At 40.0% G+C, this 13,912-nt stretch overlaps 2 protein-coding genes across 2 annotated transcripts; both read left to right on the top strand.

Moving 5' to 3' along the window:
- The first annotated feature begins 389 nt into the window (after nt 1-389).
- hibadhb (3-hydroxyisobutyrate dehydrogenase b) lies at nt 390-8,949 on the top strand. The gene is made up of 8 exons (XM_008291049.1): nt 390-481; nt 2,147-2,307; nt 2,391-2,500; nt 2,585-2,706; nt 7,265-7,398; nt 7,525-7,601; nt 7,699-7,855; nt 8,285-8,949. Exons 1-8 carry the CDS (start codon nt 412-414, stop codon nt 8,441-8,443), a joined length of 990 nt encoding a protein of 329 aa, XP_008289271.1. The 5' UTR covers nt 390-411; the 3' UTR covers nt 8,444-8,949.
- A 3,649-nt stretch (nt 8,950-12,598) lies between these two features.
- hoxa13b (homeobox A13b) lies at nt 12,599-13,676 on the top strand. The gene is made up of 2 exons (XM_008291048.1): nt 12,599-13,232; nt 13,438-13,676. Exons 1-2 carry the CDS (start codon nt 12,599-12,601, stop codon nt 13,674-13,676), a joined length of 873 nt encoding a protein of 290 aa, XP_008289270.1.
- The last annotated feature ends 236 nt before the right edge of the window (nt 13,677-13,912 follow it).

The raw sequence follows: 13,912 nt of genomic DNA, 5'->3' as shown, positions 1-13,912 counted from the left end.
TCTTGTTTTCCTTGTTTCATCTGTACCCATGTGCTATAACCTGTGTAATTCCCTGGAACAATAAAATTTGTTCCCTCTTTTTTTTTTTTTTTTTTTACTTCTGATGAAGTATTTTTCAACTGTCTTACTGCTACATTTACTGCAGTACATGACATAAATACTTCTCTCACTTTTTTCTTTTTATAACAATGCCAGTTAGAGCTGTAAGGGAACCTGTTGGAAAACATATGAGCTTCCACTGTCTGTCAGTCTCATGATATGGAAGCACACACAGACAGCTTAGGCCCTCCCCCGCAGCTCATTGGCTGACACCGGGAGGCCGTGCTGCGCACGTCTGCTTCCTGATTGGCGGGAAGGCCGTCACTGATCTACGTCGCGCTACGTCACACGTAAGGTCAAGAGGAAAGAAGCATGGCCGCTGCGTTGAGAGGGTCTCGCTATCTAGTGGGAAGGTGTTGCAGGCATGTTGACTTTGCACTTGGTAAGGAAATCCTCTGAGTGTGTGTCTCTCGAGCCGCCGTGCTCGCTTCACGAGCTCAAGTTGTTGTTCGAAGGCGCTTTGTGCCACGAAAAACACTGTTTTTCGCTCGAAATGTTTGGCAGAGAAGTTTGAGTTCATTTTCGCCACACTGCCTTTAGCTGCTCTTGCACAGGGTCCAGTTAACTATTTACTGCTTCGAGGAGGTTTTCTGTTAAAAATTACATACTGCTTGCCCTTCATGTCGTTTGTTGGAGCTCTGTTTTAACGCCCAGTGTGTCTCTACTGGAATAGTTCATTTGGCCCAGTGTCCAACTGTGCCCCGTCTCTTTATTTCAGGCACATTATGTAATATCTGTCACCTGCACTTTGTAGAAAGAGGGGCTGGCTCTTGGTAGCACTTTGGTAGCAAAGTTCACAGGAGTTTCTGAGAGGGAAAATGTAAAAATATAAATGAAATGTCCTTTAACTTCCCCCCCTGCAACCTCTATGTAGGTAGAGCTGCAACTATTAGTCGTTTAATGGATTAGTTGTCAACTGTTTAGATAGTCGATTAATCAGTTTAAGTCATTTTACAGGACAGTAAAAGTCAAATCTCTGGCTTCTTGAATTTAATTGTTTTCTGGTTTCCTTTCTCATATATGGCAGTAAACTGAAAATATTTGGGTTTTGGACAAAATAAGATACTTATGGTTGCCATCTTGAGCTTTTTTCTGACATTTTAAAGACCAAATAGCAGATTCATTAATCAATTTGTGCAATAAGAAGCTTCTTCAGTGTGAACATTTCTGGTTTCGTTGCTTCTGTTCAATAATAATAATAATAAACTGTATATCATTGGGATAGGCTCCAGCCCCCCCGCGACCCTTGTGAGGATTAAGCGGTGTATAGATAATGGATGGATGGATGGATGGATGTATATCATTGGGTTGTGGACTAAACAGGACATATGTCATTTTGAACTTTTTTTTCTCTCCATTTTCTGACATTTTCAAGACCAAACAGTGTGATTTCTTTAAAAAACAAAACTAAAGCTTCTTAAATGTGAATATTTTGTGGTTTCTTTTCTCCTCTGCAATAATAAACTGAATAGTTTGTCAAAACAAGACAGTTGACATCTTGGACTTTGGAAAACACTAATGGGCTTTTTTTATTATTATTTTTTTTTTTATATACCATTTTCTGACATTTTATAGCCAAAACATGAAATAGTTAATCAGAAAAATAAATACATCTTCTTTCAGGTTGCATACTAAGGTTGTTGTTATGGATAAACAACCAATACTAAAATAATCCCAGAGACAAATATGCAGCATTATATGTTTTTTGGTGGGAAAAGAACCTCCAGGAGGTATTTGAAGGTATTTATTGGAGGCATGTCTTTTAAGATTGAAATATGGTTGTATGTCTCAAGAAAGAACGCCATTTTATTGAGGTATGCTTAAGTAAACACTGAGAAGGGTTTGGCATCATTAAATCAGATGACTTTGATACTGAAGGACAAACACACTGGGTTTAAATGTCAGTGAAATTTAAATGGCACTGCTAAACAAGGATTTTATAGTTAATTCCAACCTTAACAGATATTTAAATTTAAACAGTTTCTTCCTGTATGTGTAACAGGGACAATGTGTATTGTTGTTCATTCATTTGGTGGTTATGTTGTAGTCTCCACAAGGTCTATGGCCTCGAAGACGCAGGTGGGGTTTGTTGGTCTGGGAAATATGGGAAACCCAATGGCAAAGAACTTGCTGAAGCACGGATACCCAGTCATTGCCACAGATGTTTTCCCAGAGTCCTGCAAGGAACTGCAAGAGCTGGGCGCCCAGGTAGCACAATGCACATCATTGCTATTTTTAAATTTCACCTTGTGTGCTCTCTGATAACACTGTGATTTTGCCTGCTCTTTCAGATTGTGGATAATCCTGCTGAAGTAGCAGACAAGGCCGACCGTATCATCACCATGCTCCCCTCTAGTCCCAATGTCATAGAAGTGTACACTGGACCCAACGGCATTCTCAAGTAAGCTTTGGTTCTCTTTGAATAGCTGTATTATAATGTCACACGCTTATCTGAGATTCAACTGAACTGTACTTTTCTCAACAGAAAGGTAAAGAAAGGCTCGCTGCTCATTGACTCCAGTACCATTGATCCAGCTGTTTCAAAAGAGATGGCCGCCGCTGCTGAGAAGATGGGGGCCGTTTTTATGGATGCACCTGTATCAGGAGGTAAGTTGTACAGTTTTGCCCCAGTTTGCTGTGTGATCTTAAAGCACATGCACTGAGCTGGCATCATATCAGGTAGGTGTCACATACCCTCAACTACAGCAGCTGCAAAGCCACATCCCGCTAGAAACAAACTTGTTTGCATGAGTGTTGTCCAACCAAATTGGAAGACGAACCATTTTTAAGAAGTTTGACTGTGTGACAAGCACTTCTAATGGAATGTTCGGTTTTTGCTTGTGTATAGAAGTATGTTGGTTCAACTTAATGCCGTCTCTGTTTATACAGTTACCTTACATGATACTAAGTGTTGTTTCTAATATTTTGTGTGTGCTCATTTACATAAATGGGAAGGACAAAAACTGACTATTTATAACATGGCAACCGAGTGTAGATCCTAAGACTCTATTTGAGAAAATAGCTTATCTGTGAATTTATTTGCTTACTGGTTTTATTTATCAAATAGTCATTCCTGTGGTGGCCCCAAGCAAATTAAGAAAACACCAGTTTGAGCACACGCATGGAGCATTTATAAAACACAACCACATTCTGAAATGCTGCAGGGTTAACGGCAGATGTCTGCACTAATATGTTTACCATGCAATCAAAACTCCTATACTTACAACATTTATATTTAGGTCATTTTCCAGCACTGCTGCTTGATTATTGACTTCAGCAAGTTGTGGTCGCCAACCATGGCAACAATTAATATATCATTGCGTCTCAGCATTCTGTTGATTAGAAACTCTCTTGATTTTCTGTTTGAAGTTGTTTTGCACATGTTTTATGCCTCCATGCTGGCAACAGCCTTGGCTAGAGGCACTGCGTTCTCAGGTTCCTATTCTCTTGAAGGCAATATCTCTTAAATGCCTTTAGTGAATTTCTTCAAATTTAGTACAGACTCGAGGATGAACTGGTTCGATTTCGGTGGTTGAAAGTCGCTGTAGTCTCACTCAGCCAGACCTTCTCTCCAGCACTGACATAGCAGTCTAGCTGCAAATCTAAGTACTATATTGCTATAGGGGGGAAAAAACATAATATGGCTTGTTTATATTTCTGTGAAACAATCAAAACTGTATTGGATGGTGTTCAGCCCAGGATGCAGCTATGGTACCGCTGCAGAATAGCAATTGGAGAATTGTTTGTATGCAGGGAGGCTAACACTGTTGCTAAATGGCTAAATCAAAGATTAAAACAAGTAAGGCTGCTTTATTGCATCATCTAAGTCTTAAGCAAAACTTAAGGTAGTTGTTGTTGCTTCTCATAGTGAAGGGGATTATAAAACGGTAATACGCAGGAGTAAAAAGCCAGATGAAAAAGGCAAGCTGTGACCTCACAGAACACCATTTTGGCCATAACTGAAAGGTCCATTCACTAAATATGACAAAACTACACATAAATGTCTAATGATATACAATGTCAAAGTGATGACATTAAATATCCAAAGTGTCAAAGGTCAGCTTCACTGTGACACCGTAATGTTCTGCAAAAGCACTTATCTGGTCATAACTCAGGAACAGAAAGGGAGATTGTGACCATTTTCACATGTTTGGATACTGAATTGATGACACTAATCCTGTGTATGCACCTATTAAGTTCCTTCAGAGTCTTCACTACTTATATTACGAGTCTGGACAGACTTGGATGTGAAATGCAACTTTGTATTCTGTATTTTATTTATGGTGACAAGTTCAGTGTTCTGCTTTTTCCTGAAGTTCTGGTTAGCATAGAGCATCAGCAGCATTTAGGTAAAAGGGAGAAGTGGGTCAGCTTGTGTCATCGCTTCCAGCACCAGTGTGTGCTCTCTGATTTTTCTTGGGGGTCCACACGGAGACACAGCTCCGTTTGAACTTGGCCTCGTCAATGTCAAGACAGCCACTTTCTTTGAGTTGAAGTCGGTCCATTTTATGGTCTGGCTCTAAAGATTAGTAATGATTTATACGCTTCCGTCCCGTGGTAGTGCACATGGATTAAAGTCGCTCTGCTGTCTGCCTTGAACTTCTGTGTGTGGCGGCAGCAGTTTAACCGACGCAAACTGAACTGAATGTCACACTTTGATAGGGCACGTCACTCACCAGGCTGCTAAATGAAGCAGTTTGAACATCACCAGTTGTCGGACAGGGAATCAAAAGAAGTACAGTGGCAGTGCGGTTAAAGCTGAAACATAAAAGCACACATGGAGAAGAGGATGTAATTGAGTCAGGATGTGTCTTAAAGTTGCTTCCTTGGATGAAAAAAACGTGAGAACCGGTTGAGATAACGGCAATCTTTGATTATTTCTCAGCCCGGGCTCCACTGGTAACCTCCAAGAGTACAATTGGAAAAATCTCTGACCTCAAACAACGTAGCATGTCTCTTGTAGAAATTGCAAAACAACAAATGGATTATAATTGACAAAGTTTAAGTTCTCTAGAACTGGTAATCATTTATTCAGTTGTCTTTGATGGTAAACAGCAGGACTTCTGTCGTTTAAGGCCTGAGTTGTCACTTCAAATGCGTCACTTTGCAGTCGCCTGATTGAGACAAACACTTTCACTGAATGTCAACGTTTTCTAACGTATTTTAACCAGCGTGTGTTTTAATATCATAGATTTTTAACGGTTGTCATGAGATAAATCTGTATCTATCTGCTTTTGAAACACGAGCTGAACATTTTTTCACAGGTCTTTGTTTTTGTGGCTGACTTTATGCAGTATTCTGTGTTTGACCTGCTTTAGAAATTGCTGCGTATTAAATGATCAATTATATATCTACTATTGTGAAAAGGTGTTACAGAAGGGTAAATACTTATCCTCATATGTAGTTAATTTCCTAACTACATATGGATGTTCAATCTCAGATTTCTCCTTTATTTATTCTCTAAGTTTTTCAGATTTCGGGGATATGCTGAGGACAAAGTTTTGGATATCTCAGACTTTGTGTCCGTAAACTTAAACAGAAGATCTAGTTATCTGTTAGCACAAAGCAACTTGTTGTATTTTTACATACAGCAACAATTATTAGTCAATTTATCAATTGGTTGTCAACGATTAAATAATCACCAACAAGTTTTGATTATCAACTGATTAGTTTGAGGCATTTTTTAAGAAAAAAAAGTCTAAATTCTTTGATTGCAGCTTCTTAAATGTGAATGTTTTCTGGTTTCTTTCTTCCTCTATGACGGTTAATTGAATGTCTTTGGGTTGTGGACAATAAAAGACATTTGAGGATGTCATCTTGTGCTTTGGGAAACACCGGATCAACATTTTTCACCATTTTCAAACCAAACAACTAATTGATTAATTGAGAAAATACGCGACAATGGAAGTAATTGTTCATTACAGCCCTGTTTTGCAGCGCTGAGATCTCAAGGGTCACCTTAAATAAGTTAACTCAATTGTTAAATTTGCAGTTTACAACTTGGAACATTTCCCCTCTTTAGGATGAATTTTGAAGCCTTTGTCCTCGCTGTTCTCGTTTCTCAGCTTGACTCTTGTAACTCCCAGCACAAGTCTTTCGAGATTCCTGCTGATACACACAGCTTCAGGCAGACTGCTCAGAAGGATTAAGGAGGGGGGGAAACGTATTACATCCATCTCAGCCCTCCTCCGTTGGCTTCCTGTAACTTTAGGATTAATTATAAGACTGGTTGGTTGGTTAATTTCTTGGCACCCATGTGGCTCGCACCTGGTTATTGTAGGTTGCCAAGTTTTTAACCCCGTATGAACCTGAATGCACCGTCATATGTAGGGAGAGATCCAGAAACAGCTGTTGCTAAATCACAGCAGAGGCTGACCAAACTCCTTCTGGGAGGGAATGTTGGTCAGACTTGCTTTTAATACTGAAATAGCTCCAACTGTTGCTCATGTGTTGTACATCACTTTAATTTTGCAGTTTTTACGTTTTATTTGTATCTTGCCTTGCACGATATTCTTTTATTTACATGACTTTGTAGTTTTGTGTCATTATCTAGAAATATATATACAAGAGCTGAAGGAAAAACACATTTTTATATTAATTCAAGTCAATTTGATGTGTCCAAAAATGTATTTTTTTTATATAGATACTTTATCTGCAGTTTTGAAATGTGTGTGTGTGTCTTCCTTTTTTGATTTTGTGGGCCTGACATCAGATGGGGAATGTAAATGGACATCAACATACAACAAAGACACATTATTTATTTCATAGTGTCCCTGTTGTATCTCACTAAAAGTATCCCGGTTTTCCTGCACCTGGATGTTCTAATGAAAGCTTTGTCAGTCAGGAGAACTGGGGGAAGTCAGAATGGTCGTAAAAATGCTGCTTTGAGAGGTTTGATGGGTCTCTCATTTTGCTTTGAGGGGAGGGCACTAAAAATTCAGAATTTAAATTTTTCTGAAATGCATGAAAGAAAAAATCTTTCCACCCTGAAACAAACATAAAGAATAGCAGCTACTAATCCAGCTACTTTCTAAAAGCTGCTACAATCAAAATATGTCTGCTTTCCATTTTCCATCTGCCATTTTCATTCCACTTCTGAAACTTTAAGAAAATCCAACAGCGTATATACCAACAATTGTATGTAAGCATGATTTCCCTTTCCGAGGTGTGGGAGCTGCCAGTTCGGGTAAACTGACTTTCATGGTGGGAGCAGCAGAGGAGGAATTCACTGCAGCCAAAGAACTGCTCAGCTGCATGGGAGCTAACGTGGTGCACTGTGGTCAAGTTGGAACTGGACAGGTGTGAACACATGGTTTCTTTATTTTATTTTTATTTGTAAAGTGCTTATTAGTCGACATTTTCAACATTTTAAATTCCCTTTATTTTCAGTTTGTCAAATGCTAATACGTTGTCATTTCTTCACAGGCTGCTAAAATCTGCAACAACATGCTTTTAGCCATTGGAATGATCGGGACTTCAGAGACGATGAACTTGGGAATCAGGTGAAGATGCTTTCTTGGTCGGAATAACATGAAATTGATGGCAACTCATGACAGCGTGCAGCTGCAGTGTAACATCCAAATTTGTCTTCATTCACAGACTTGGTCTTGATCCCAAACTTCTGGCCAAAATCTTGAACATGAGTTCAGGCCGGTGCTGGTCCAGTGACACCTACAACCCCGTGCCAGGAGTCATGGAGGGAGTCCCCTCTGGGAATAACTACCAGGGAGGCTTCGCAAGCCAGCTGATGGCTAAGGTTGGTTTCTAAGTCTTGTGGTATGACATATGAGGAGGAATAAGCACATGTTATGGTGGTAATAGCCATGTTTCCTGTAAGTAATGTAGAGAAATCATTCAGTGCTAGTTGCCTCATTATTTCTGGAGCCAAAAAGGCATTTATTTTTGCATTTTCTCCATCATACGGTGGTCATTTGTGTCTTATGTTGTGCATGTGATGGGGACTTCAGTGACAATGTTACAAAAGAGTTTCTGTCTGGATCATAAAACACTTAAAATAATCCGACTAACTATTCAGCAGCACATTACATCCCTTTGTAAACGGGATCAGGCCTCTACATATTACAACGTAGAGAAAACTCTCTGCGGCGCGTGCAGACTGGTGGTTTCAAAATTTAATTTTCAGCTCCGTCGGTTTTTCTAATGCATGTTTGCTTTTCTTTTTCAGGACTTGGGCCTCGCACAGAACACAGCGACCAACACAAAGACTCCGGTGCCTCTCGGCTCCTTAACCCATCAGATCTACCGTATGATGTGTGCACGCGGTTACGCCGCTAAAGATTTCTCCTCCGTATTCCAGTTCCTGCGTGAGGAGGAGGGACAGTAAAATGTCAGTCTCCACCCCGTCCACAGCCTCGGCCCTGCACAGGACTAACATAGCATAGTTAGGGTGCATTTCGCCACAAGGACTTTTATGTTGTTTTATCTTTTTTTCTTTCAAAGTTCTGAAAGACATGAAGCCCAGAGAGCCTCACCACATTGTGACAGATCATGTGAAAACTTAACTCCTGTCGGGAATCATGTTTCCAGTGTGATCTATCTAGCCTTTTTTTATAATAAAACACTCCTTTCAGCTTTAGAAGCACGTGAAATGTCAGGTATGCAGTGGATCCAAAAGATTAGTACACTCACCGTCTGTCAAGGCTGAACAACTGCAAATACGGTTTAGTCTCCAGATATTTATCGTTTTGTTTTTTTTGTTTGTGATCATTTCTTTACATTGCTGGGTTTTATTTTGTGTTCACAGGGGTCGTTTGTCGTGACATCAGAACTGTTACTTTGAGTGTCATATCATATACTGTTAGAAAATAAAGACAAATTGTGATGTCTTAAGCTTTGTGAACAGTTATTTTGCAATCTCCTCCTTTATTAGTCCCATCATTTACTCATCTTTCCATTTGGATGTTAACTTGAATATTAAGAGATGTGTGTATATTTTCATCTTTAGCAATTTCTGCTTTTTGTTGTACTACCTTAAATGCTTTATTTTTGGTTGCTTGTGTATATAGAAGTTGATTTGCACTACACAGCTTCAGCAACCAAGAATTCACAAATTTGCATCTTATTTTCAGTAGCATGTTGCAGTTGCACCTTTCAAAGCTTGTGTTCTTAATATGTAGGTTGAGATGAGCTACAAAGCTTAAATAACCAAACATACAGCATCCCACAAAGCTGCATTTAAATGCAGCCAAACCTCAGACACAGAGAAATTCGAATTTCCTCGTGATGAAAATGCCAATTTAAATTCTAAATTCATTCTGCAGAACCTCTTTGGAAGCTCACTGCACAATTTTCACTCCATGACTCCGAGTACTAGTAAGTTAAATAGCTCCCAAATGTTTAGTTTGCATCGTGTGTCTCACCGATTCAGTAGTCACGATAACATGTTGAGCAGACATCTGCTTTTTGGTGCTTGGCTGCAGGGCAAGATGCAGTGACGGGATGCGGCAGAGAAGCGGGGGCCCAAGCTGCATCCAACTGATCTAAACTGGAGAAGATTTTCATATTTTTTTCCCCCATTACTTTCTTTTCATCCAGCTATGAAGCAAAGCTGTTGCATGCTCGTTCATTTTGGGGATCTGTGTCTCTTCTCCCTTTCGCCAGACTCGGAGGGCGGCATGTTTCTGATCTAGTTTGCCAAGAACCAGTGAAGGGCCAAGGTGCCATAGGTCATGCGATCACAAGACAAACCCATAAAAAGTCCATTAAGCACTGTAGACTAAGAGCTGTGTTGTCATCTGCTTGATAGGTGCTGCAAACAGAGCAGCACTTTGGTCTCCGGCCTGCAGCACGCTGTGACAGCCTGACATCATCTGCTGCTGCAGCGCGCATCGCCATTCCTCCTGCTCGACTTATCTTTAATAAGCTGCACATTTAGCAGGCTGCTTTTTAGCTTCAAACATAACATAACTCACAATATGTACATATCTGGAAGAATAGAAGTTTTTGCAGCCACACAGGTTCAGCATCTGGCAAAAGATTTACGCACGTTTCCAGGTTGTGCCAAGTTAGTTTGACTGGACTTGTTTTTGGGGAGCAGAATGCGCATGTTTTCTCAAAACTTCTCTGCCTTTTTCTTGTTCCAAATTTATTCCAAAGCTGTTGTACAAGCTTTTACATTTTGTAACGAGAGTAAAGTTTTGTAGTCCTATTTTCTGTGTTTTAATAGCGACATACATTTTCGAGATATATCCTATAGTCTAAAAAAATACAATCCAAGATGTGAATGTCCTTTGAAACAACTGAAAACTAACTTTTATTGAGGATAAACAACATCAAGTATTCTTTTCAAAAAATCCTGAGTCTGTTTAGTCGTCTTCCTTCAATAGCTTAACTTGTGTTTGATTGCAACAGGACAAAATGTCTTATTTTACATGGCGTTTATATATTTTAGGGTTTTTACGCAAATGGTAGCATTTTAGCTGTAAATTGATGTCAGCTGCAGCTGAAATTGGTCAGTCTTTAATTGATTATTAAAGATTTCAAGTGCCACATAGTGTTAATTAATTCTTGCCTTCAGCCACTGTCGGTAATAAAACCAACCTGTAAGTTTTAGACAAAATAACACAAAGAGGCTTCATTTAAAATATTCACTTTGCTTTTACGCAGATTAAAAAAAAAAATATCCTATTTAGAAATTTCAAAACTATTTTCAATGTACGGATTTTTCATCTTTTTTTCGTTGGACTGAATGAAGTGCTCCTGCAACAGTTTCTACCAGCTGCTATATTCCGTTTAAAAAGCGACTCGCCTCTCTAATGTGTGAACAACGTGGCTCAGATGATTCCTGTCGAGGCAGCACTCACTTATTGTAACTCGGCCGCTTTTGAAATTTAAGAAAGCATGCGTTTTTTTTTTCTCTGTGTGTGTTTAGAATGCAGCGTTAAATAAAAAGCAGATTTAAGGTCGTTTATCACGACAATGCAATAAAAGCAAAAAAAAAAAATCTGACATGAACCGATTAAAAAAAAACATTATGCTGTTTTTTTTCTGCCTCCTGAAATGTAGACTGCTCACTCTTGCCTACAAGCTATGAACTTGGGCCATAAAGATTTACAGCCTCAAAAGGTGGGAAAACTCTATTAAAAATAAAAAGGTGCTCAAATTTAGTTGGGTATACATTCCTCTGTGTCTGTGGTCTCTGCTTAAAAAACCGAAGTGAAATGAATTCTGAAAGTTAAAACTGTTTTTTAATCCCCCACGAACACATTCACTTCGTCAGTCCATCACAACACTCCTCCTGGAGCTAAATACTTAGTGCCAAATAAACGCGTTATTTTCATGCATGTACATATAGAACCTGTTTATTTGTGTTCCAATGCCACAGCGTTTGAGCTGAAATTTGCTAGAAAAACAGAAGGGGGGCATGTAGGCATGACATATTTAAGTCACTGCTTTTTCTTTCTTTTTCAAACTTTGCTGAAATTATCAAATATTTCTACTCCAGCTTTCATTTTAGCCATTTCGAACCATTTCTGCGTTATTTCTAAAGTATGACTAAAGAAATAGAAAAGAACTCTCCAGTTCTTCGTCTTTTTTAAAAAAAGAAAAAGAAAAAGGACAGCACAATGTGCCGATGTAATCTCCTCTTCGGCTTCCACCACTGTTTTCTCTTCCTATTTGGCCAGACTGCAACTTTCAACTTGACCTTGGCCTCCAGCCGCGTCTAACTCGAGTGCAACCAAATGTGCCATATTTCTGGTATTTTGTGGACACTGAGCTTGTGTTTACATTTCACACATCGCTGTGCCAAAGGTGAGTTTCATTTGATTTGTGTTTGTTGTCATAGTCTTCATTTTAAATCTATCCATGACAGAGAAATATGTATTTATTCTGTACAGCTCCCGTGCGTAAAAATTGCGCATAAAATCGCCATTCAAAGACAGCCAGTTCAGTTCAGATACTCTTGATATTAGGATGATAAATTTGGGGGAAATGCACTTTTTTACTTAAAGCCTATAAAAAAAGCTCAATATTTACATACCAAACCTTTAAAAAATCGAATCAAGAATCACGAATTGTTTTACTTTCTCCCTAAAGTTCGAGCGTAATTATTTTGGCACGCGTCATTGCGCACCAATTCCGCCGAAAAATAAAATACTTATCACTTACATGTGTTACTTAATTAATCAAAAACAACACTGTTTTTGTTGCACTATATGAAAGATAATATGGCCTTCATGTGAAAGTTTCACTCAGTTCGAGATTTCAAAATCACTTGAGATTCGAAAAAAATACCCACAGAGCCTTTTTGCATAAATAGGGATGTACAGTATCTTCACAAACACACAGCCTGATCTGCATTATCTGATGTCTAGACGTTTATCCTCTCCTTTGCATATCACGTGTTTGGCCCTGGCCAATAACCTCGCGATCTTTATGTACTCAGCCGTGTTGGTATCGTTACTCTGCCCGAGTCCCTGTCTCTGCTCAGTCGAGGGGATTTTGAAAAAGAGTTGGTCGTCTCAATGTAGGGCATGCTATGACCGCCTCATTACTCCTCCACTCGCACTGGATTGACCCGGTGATGTTCCTGTACGACAACGGTTTGGATGAGAGAAGCAAGAACATGGAAGGATTTACTGGAGGCAATTTTGCTGCAAATCAGTGCCGGAATTTGTTAGCGCATCCAACCTCACTGGCTCCCAGCACCACCTACACTGCGAGTGAGGTGCCAGTCTCTGGCATGGGGGAGCCTGGCAAACAATGCAGCCCCTGTTCTGCCACTCAGAGTTCGCCCAATGCATCTTTGCCCTATGGATATTTTGGCAGCAGTTATTACCCATGTAGGATGTCACACGGCAGCGTAAAGGCTTGCGCGCAGCCCTCCGGTTATGGCGATAAATACATGGACTCGTCGGTCTCTGGTGAGGAGTTCTCCACCAGGGCGAAAGAATTTGCCTTTTATCAGGGCTATTCCTCGGCCCCTTACCAGCCCAGCTACTTGGACGTCCCTGTCGTACCTGCCCTGAGTGCTCCATCTGAGCCAAGACACGAGTCTCTGCTGCCCATGGAGCCCTACCAGCCATGGGCCATCACCAACGGTTGGAGTGGTCAGGTTTACTGCACCAAGGAGCAGCCACAGTCAAACCCTCTGTGGAAATCCTCGTTACAAGGTATTTTATTGCTTTTTATTAACACAAAAATATGCAGTGTTGAAGGAAGTGTGCAATTGCGAAACATGTGCATGCATTACTAAATGTAAAAGGCTGTTTTTCGATTCATAGAGCGCTTGAAATAAGATTTTTTTTTTAATGTCAGCATTAATAGTGTAGGTTTTGTGGCTCAGATTAAAATCTTTTACTCCATTTCTTTCCACAGACACTATATCTGGTGGAGACAGCTCTATCCGTCGTGGGAGGAAGAAGCGTGTGCCATACACCAAGGTGCAGCTCAAAGAACTGGAAAGAGAGTATGCCACCAATAAATTCATCACCAAAGACAAAAGGAGAAGGATATCCGCGCAGACAAATCTCACAGAGAGACAAGTGACAATCTGGTTTCAGAACCGGCGCGTAAAGGAGAAAAAAATCGTCAATAAATTCAAGAGCTCCAGTTAGCTCCTGAATCAGGAAGTGAAAGAGGCGGACATGGATGCGCTTTCATCCACAAACTGTGCTATAATTTATTACACTCTGAACGGTTTGGTTGTCGCCAGAAAGGCTCTACACGTTTGACCTACACATTTCCTTCCTCACGTTTTAATTGGAACCAGTCGATACGGCCTGTTGGCAGAAGATTGGAAATGGTTTGGAACATGTTTACCAAGGCGATTCTGCGTGGGATGTTTTTAATA

This window comes from Stegastes partitus, unplaced genomic scaffold (genome assembly GCF_000690725.1).
Source record: "Stegastes partitus isolate 25-593 unplaced genomic scaffold, Stegastes_partitus-1.0.2 Scaffold711, whole genome shotgun sequence".
Lineage (NCBI taxonomy): Eukaryota > Metazoa > Chordata > Actinopteri > Pomacentridae > Stegastes > Stegastes partitus.
Note: the sequence above shows the minus strand (reverse complement) of the source record. Positions and strands in the feature narration are given on the sequence as shown.